The 6,684-nt window shown below is 41.9% G+C and overlaps 1 protein-coding gene across 2 annotated transcripts; it reads left to right on the top strand.

Annotated features, from left to right (window-relative positions):
* The first annotated feature begins 2,717 nt into the window (after positions 1-2,717).
* LOC103706890 (arginine N-methyltransferase, putative (DUF688)) lies at positions 2,718-6,339 on the top strand. Of its 2 annotated transcripts, none has more exons than XM_008791158.6 (5): positions 2,718-3,389; positions 3,499-4,738; positions 4,825-5,802; positions 5,891-6,012; positions 6,089-6,339. In XM_008791158.6, exons 2-4 carry the CDS (start codon positions 3,596-3,598, stop codon positions 5,927-5,929), a joined length of 2,160 nt encoding a protein of 719 aa, XP_008789380.4. In that variant the 5' UTR covers positions 2,718-3,389; positions 3,499-3,595; the 3' UTR covers positions 5,930-6,012; positions 6,089-6,339. The 2 variants fall into 2 exon arrangements, with proteins under 2 accessions (XP_008789380.4, XP_008789381.4); XM_008791159.6 differs by having other exon boundaries at positions 3,572-4,738.
* The last annotated feature ends 345 nt before the right edge of the window (positions 6,340-6,684 follow it).

A 6,684-nucleotide genomic window follows, 5' to 3' on the forward strand; every position in this document is an offset into this window, starting at 1 on the left:
GCATGTGATTCCCCAAATTTTAAATGTTGATTGATATTGCCCCACATTCCCATCCAAAGGTTGAAGCGATCCTCATTTGTCGCTAACTTCTGTCTTAAATGTAATGTTCATGTCTCAAATTGCTTCAGAGTGAGGAGTCATATATAGCACACGCCTAGGTAAGCATTCATTTTAGAATGTCATTTATTCAGAAACAAGTTTATTAGATGGCTCAAATATCTAGGATAACAGGTTTCATGTCATTAGCAATGATCCTCATAATAATTTGCAACCTAAATCGCAGAGGCCAATTAAACTGCAATGATAGATATCCAAAAGATGTAAATTTTCGTCATTTGGCAGGCTTTGGCATTTTATTTAAAGTTAACCATGCTAAAAGATATTTTGATGAATATGATGACCGCAAAAGATAAAAACAGTAGATGATAAAAGATATCTAGAAAGCTATCAGACCCGGGTCTTTTCAGGCTGACAATCATGCTCACACCCACCACCATAACATATTAACATCCTCAGCAGTAGTTTCCTTTTTCTCTGCCCTTTCTGTAGGGACATAATTACTAAGGCTTCAGTTGATTCATATGTTATATTTCATGATAATGCTTCTTTCACTGTCAATATTGTTCAGAACCCGTTCATTCTCATTGTTGTAGAACTGTGAGGATTCCATAAATATAGCAAACAAAAGGTTACAAAGACTTAGTTCCTAGGAATTTAAGTTCTTAATGGTATCTAATCGTCGCCAGTCTTTTGGGTGGAAGAGAGAACCTGAAGCCTTACATTGAGGACAAAATTTGAAAATTTCCTGTAAATCGGGCACTTTATGTTATAGCCTAAAAACAGTTCACTTAATCCAAAAGATATCAGCTTGCTCAAGTTCATGAATCTAGTGGTTAGATAAAGCACTGGATACTCGAAATGGTAAATTGCACTAATTTCAGTGACATTTTTAGCTCTTAATCCAGGTACAGCGTCCCTACCCGGCTCTGTATTATGCTGCCCTAGTCAAGGCTAGATTGTCAGCTAGGCAGAGACTCCTTCGGCCAGGGCGGTTCGAGTTCGCAAACTTTGAAGCTTGATTATTCTTCTTTCTGAAAGTAGCTAAAGCTGTGCTTAGAAAAAGCTATGAGTGTAGAACATAATCACAATTTAGGCTTCTTATTGGGGGGAGAAACATGCCGGGCTAGGACGGTGCACCGATTCCGCTTAGGCCGAGGGTAAGCTCCCCTGTGCAGTAGAAACACAGACAGCTCAACTTCTAGACCTGTCACAAATCTTAGAACTGAAGCCACATATTCTCTTAACACAATATGCTCATTCTGCATCTGATGCTTTCACCATTTTCTAATGCTTGGTAACACTTAAGGCTTAATTTGGGTGTTGGAGAAGTTCTTGAGAGAATTTCCTTTCCACCGTTACGTGGTTAAATTTTAAAGATAAGAGAAAACTTAAAAAATAACTAAAATTTTCTTGAAGAGCAAGATTGTCCCTCTTTCTTAATGAAAAGTTTCATTAGTTTCACTCTTTTACATTCCTAATATCAATGAGATAGAGAAAATAAGAAGAGAGGTTAGTTCCTCTGTGAAAGTAGGAACATGTAATCCCTTGGTCATATTACCACATTCAAACACAAGCAAAAGAAGCAAAACAATTATATTTTAAAAACCCACCTTGCATGACAGTATTACAGCTAAAAATATTGATAGAGACACTTTTGAATTGCCTTTGTTTTGATTAACATAACAGATGTTTCTAGAGAGGAGAGCGAAGAAAAGTAGTTCATTAATATAAGTACCATCGTTGCCAATCCCCTTGGCAACAGTACCAGGGAAAGGGCCATTCTGGTGCTAGTTGTATTATCTTAGATAAAAGGAGATTAGTAAATTAGCAAATCATTTTTCATGAAAATGTACAGAACTGCAAGTATGTAAATTTTTGCAAAAGAAATATATGTTATTAAAGTACACACAGACAAGACATATTACGTTATGGTTCAATAATTGCATCTTGCTTTATTTGAAAGCCTTTTTTTTCTTTTTCTTCTTTTTTAAATTTTTTTTTAATATTAGGAGGGGCCAAGCTCTGTCTTTATCCACCTAACCTGTTGAGGGATGATTCCATTTATAATCGAAATCCTGCCCCCTTTCCCAAGTTACAAGAGATGATAGTATTCGATCAAACACTCGGTGATAAATGGATGTTATATGTAAGAACAATGAGAGGTGTTTCCTATAAAAAATCACATGGATGATTGTCATTTGGCATCACCTGCAAAATTCACAGTGGAGGACTCAATTATTTTCGCCATGAGAAAGTAGAGAATAAGAAAACAAGAAGCAAACAACAAAATGTACTTAGGAAGAAAGAAGACGTTGCGTTATTTTCCCAATCGATTACATAGAAGAAGATAAACTTATGAACATGAAAAGAAAAGTTGATAGGTAGGTAGTCAGAAAAGACGCAAGGTGGAGATTTTTTCTTCTTGTTCCCTTCCGATTCCACTCAACACAAAACTCTTCTATTACCACATTTATGACTGCCAAGAACAGATCTAAGCTTCCTATAAAATTCATGGGAATTCGCATGCTAAATTTTCTTTTCGAACCCAACAGTCAGAGTGCTTTAATTTTCGAACCGTCCGGGGTAACTAGTAGCTTTCTATGTTTGAGTCTCACCTCCGTGATGCCACCTTTTAACGCCGATACAGAACGATGCCCCCATGGAAAAAATCTAAGAGGCCCAAACCATTTACCGAACTCCCCATGGAAAAAATCTGACCTAGATCCCTTGGAGCCAATTCCTGGTTGCCACTTGTTTCGGCTCCTTACCAATATTCTACCACTTGTCTCCCCACCTCTCATCCTCCGCTGGTAAAAGAAAGAGGGGTGAATGATGAATCCAATGCTCTGCTTCCACCCACGCTTCCCTGCTACTAATTCTTTAAAATTTCTTTCAAATTCTCTCACAGGATCCAAGATTCCTCCTCCCATCGCCATTGAACCAGCAACCCATTTTTTAGCATAAAAACTATCCTCAAAGTCCAGAAGTCCAAGTCTTCCTCTCTCCATAGTGGTAAACGACCCTAACCTGGATCGAACTCCCTCGTTCATCCGTCTGCACAGATCTTGAAACCACCACGATCCAACGGTGGATTCGCTGAATCCTTCATTCGCGTGAAAGATACAACCCGTGTCCCCCAGCTCCCTAACTTCCCCTGCTCATCCTTTTCCGGCGGGTTTCTCTCTTTTATAAACAAAAAGAAAAAAGGAAAAAAAAAAGCGTTCTCGCTTCCCAGCCAAACGATTCCTCAACCCCACATTCTTCCCACTGGGTCTCAAGTCTCCATCCCCCGATCCCATCCCGTTACCTCCCGCCATCTCCTCTTCCGGGTAAAATTCCATCCTTTACTTTGCTCCGTAGACTTGAAAGAGGAAGAAATGTCTTTTCTTTCCATCTAAACCCTGTTTTTTAGTTTTTTTTTTCATTATTTTTTGGCAGTAGTTGTACCGGTTCTTGTTTTAGAGTAGATTTGATTGGCTAAATAGCGCAAGGTTTTGATTTGATTTCAAAGAGCTGGTCCGATCGATGCGAGGAGATGCTGAGGAATTTGATGGAGGATAAAAGGTTGGATTTTGATGCGCCGCTGCTCTCCGTGCGGCGACTTTCCGCTGGAGCCGCCGCGGCGGGGGCTTCTACTGCTCCATGTACTTCGAAGTCGGAGGACAGCGACCGGAAGGCGGCGGCCGGAAAGCCGCCGCCGAGGAGATCCTCGCTTCCTTTCCATAAATCGGACTTGAAATCGGGCCCGGTGGGAAATCCCGGCGTTATCCCTTTCGTTTGGGAACAGACCCCGGGGCAACCCAAGGACGGCGTGAGCTCCCGTTCCATCGCCGTCGGTCGGCCCCCGATGGTTTCGAAGCTTCCTTCTGATAGGATCTTGAATGAGAGGGAGTCTTATAGGCCGCGAACCACCGCCGGGGCATCCGTGCGGGTGGGCACTAGCATCCGGACTCAGAAAGCTGTCACCTTTGCTTCAGATGAAGGCACAAAGAAAGCTCCCGAGAGCCCCAAGGGTGGTGAGGAGAAGGTAAAGGAAGAGGAGGAGAAGCAGAAGCCGGTTCCGGCAGACCGCCACAATGACGGGGATGATGATGAAGATGAGGCCTTTTCGGATGCGCTCGACACACTCTCCCGGACCGAATCTTTCTTCATGAATTGCAGTGTTAGTGGCCTCAGTGGAATTCCTGAATCGGCGATGCCTTCGGGAAGCTTTTCGACGGATCCCCAGGTCCGGGATTTCATGATGGGAAGATTTTTGCCAGCCGCCCAGGCCATGGCCACGGGCTCGCCGCAGTATACCTTCAGGAAAGCAGCTAGCCTGGCTCGTGAGCCGCCTATGAGGCCTGCTGAGAGGTTTGTGAGTGGGGATCATCGTCGGCTGCTTCCACTTCCTTACCAGAAAAGGCCTAATTTTGGTCTGCAGTATGCTCAAAAGCATGGGGAAGGGGATAGCTATGACGATGAGGAGGAAGCGGAGGACTGTGATGAAACTGACCATTTGCCATCAAAGGCTTGTGGGCTGCTCCCCAGGTTATGCCTAAAGAGCTCCTTTTGCCTGTTAAATCCGGTCCCTGGAATGAAGGTTCGAGGCCGCCTGCCTGCACCACCTGGAAGGAGGATAGGTGGCCCACGGATCAAAACCTTTCATCACGGATCTTTTGGTCAAGATGGAGATGAGGTGATTAAAAATATGATATTTTAAGTTGTTTTTGCTTGTTACAGGATGGTGCTGATCAATACAGGTGTTTTGTTTTTCATGTTCAGGACTCATGGGAAGCAGTTCATAAGCACAAGCTAGGACAAAGGTATCAACCCCAAGTGGAGGATGGCAGGAGTAGGTCAACTAGCGAATCAAAGCAGCTTACTTACTGGAGTGATTCCCCAACAGCAGATGGATCCTCTCCTTGTCGTCATTCCGCAGGTGGTGGAATATCACCATATCGGAATGAAGCTCCTCCATTCCCTTTCGAAAGGAAGGGTTTTCTTGGAGTTCCAAAGAGAGGAAGAAAGAGTAGCAAGACAGATGGCTCTGACTTATGTGAGAGAGATGGTGAGAACTATTGGGAAATGACACCTTCTCAAAGTAGCCAGCAGGGATCAGGATCAAGGAGCCCTGCATTGGAGAAAACTCTCTATGTCGATTCTGTAAATATGCCTGAAACTCCAGATTCAAATTCGAGCTCGTTAAATATAGCTACAGGCACCAGAGCAATGTTAAACTCCACTGAGAAAGATTATGAGGTTGGAAGAGAAAGGCAAAGAATGGAAGAAAATGTTGCTGTCAAAACTCATGAAGAAAATGCATTGCAGCCTGAAGTCTCTGTGGTTGTCGAACCTGGCTTGCCATTTTGCTCAGAAAGATCAGATCACGGAGAGATGGATGGGAATAATAATATCAAACACAATGCCGATGGTGACGGTCCCCTGCATACCGAAGAAGGAGATATAATCAAAAATGATGTTAATGATGATGGTCCACTGCCTTTGGAAGAGGGAGCTCGGCATAAGATTGATGTTAGTTCTTTGCTGTCTCTTCTCCCTCCACCATTACCTAAATCACCTTCTGAGTCCTGGCTTTTTCGCACATTGCCTTCTGTATCATCAAAGAATCTACCACAGTCATTTTTAGGTCTTCAGTTCCAGCCTCGAAAACAAGCTTTCCAGGCATCCTCTACCGACCAGAAGCAAGATACCAATGCTAAACCTTCTGTATCACACCATCGCCAGAGAAGGTTTGCGGAGGTAATCATTTTCCAATGGAACAATTTTGTTGATGAGTTGTAAGCATTTGGGAGTTGTATAAGCAATCATCTTTTCTGTGTCATTTCAGGTGCTACCGAAGCCTGTCTCACCACGGTCTGAAATTTGAGATCTGAAGAAGACATTCTTTCTCATTTCTTGATCACCTTGGTATTCTAGTATTGCAATTTGAAGCCCCAGAGAAAACAAAAGGTAATTAGAATCTTGTTTACTTTGTATTTTCTTTCTTACTCTGCCTCTTTTAATATTATGGCCTCTATGATTATAGGTGTCTGGGATTCGGTGATAGGTTCCTGTTTATGTTATGGAGTGTACAAGCCAACGGTGTCATGCCTCACATGCTGTATGTAATTCAAACTATAGCTGCCCAGCAACGATGAGTTACATGTACAAACCATCAATTCATTAAACCGAAAACTCACCTCACACTTTGTCTTTACTATGAATAAATCAATTGTAAAATGACACGATCGCCTTATTTTATAACTACGTAATTGATCAGCTGCAATTTCATGCAAATCCTGTAATAAGACATACCTTTATATTGTTTGTGTTAGTCATTACAGATATTCCATTAAGCATTTGGTTGATTTCTCAAACTTACTTTAGGTTGCTAATTTAATGCCGTTGACAGGAAAGTTTGATATTGATGCAAATATGTCTGAAAGTTGACTATTTTCAATGGTTTGAAATTAAAACTAAACTTGTAAATCTTTTTCCCAAAATGTCTTGACTGTTCAGTGCCATTAATATAATGTAAAAATGTTACTCTCCATCGTCTGATTGGTTACTTGAAGTGGCAATTTCATTTTTACATTTTTTCCATGTTTACATATCTTCAGTCATGCCTGCAAGAATCAGTTT

This window comes from Phoenix dactylifera, chromosome 1 (genome assembly GCF_051530095.1).
Source record: "Phoenix dactylifera cultivar Ajwa chromosome 1, Ajwa_hap1_PhDact_Kaust_v1.1, whole genome shotgun sequence".
Classification (NCBI taxonomy): Eukaryota; Viridiplantae; Streptophyta; class Magnoliopsida; order Arecales; family Arecaceae; genus Phoenix; species Phoenix dactylifera.

Coding starts and splice junctions, on each gene's coding strand:
- LOC103706890 (XM_008791158.6), top strand. CDS start 3,596: ATGCTGAGGAATTTGATGGAGGATAAAAGGTTGGATTTTGATGCGCCG. Junction 4,739..4,824: donor TTGGTCAAGATGGAGATGAG/GTGATTAAAAAT, acceptor TTTCATGTTCAG/GACTCATGGGAAGCAGTTCA. Junction 5,803..5,890: donor GCCAGAGAAGGTTTGCGGAG/GTAATCATTTTC, acceptor GTGTCATTTCAG/GTGCTACCGAAGCCTGTCTC.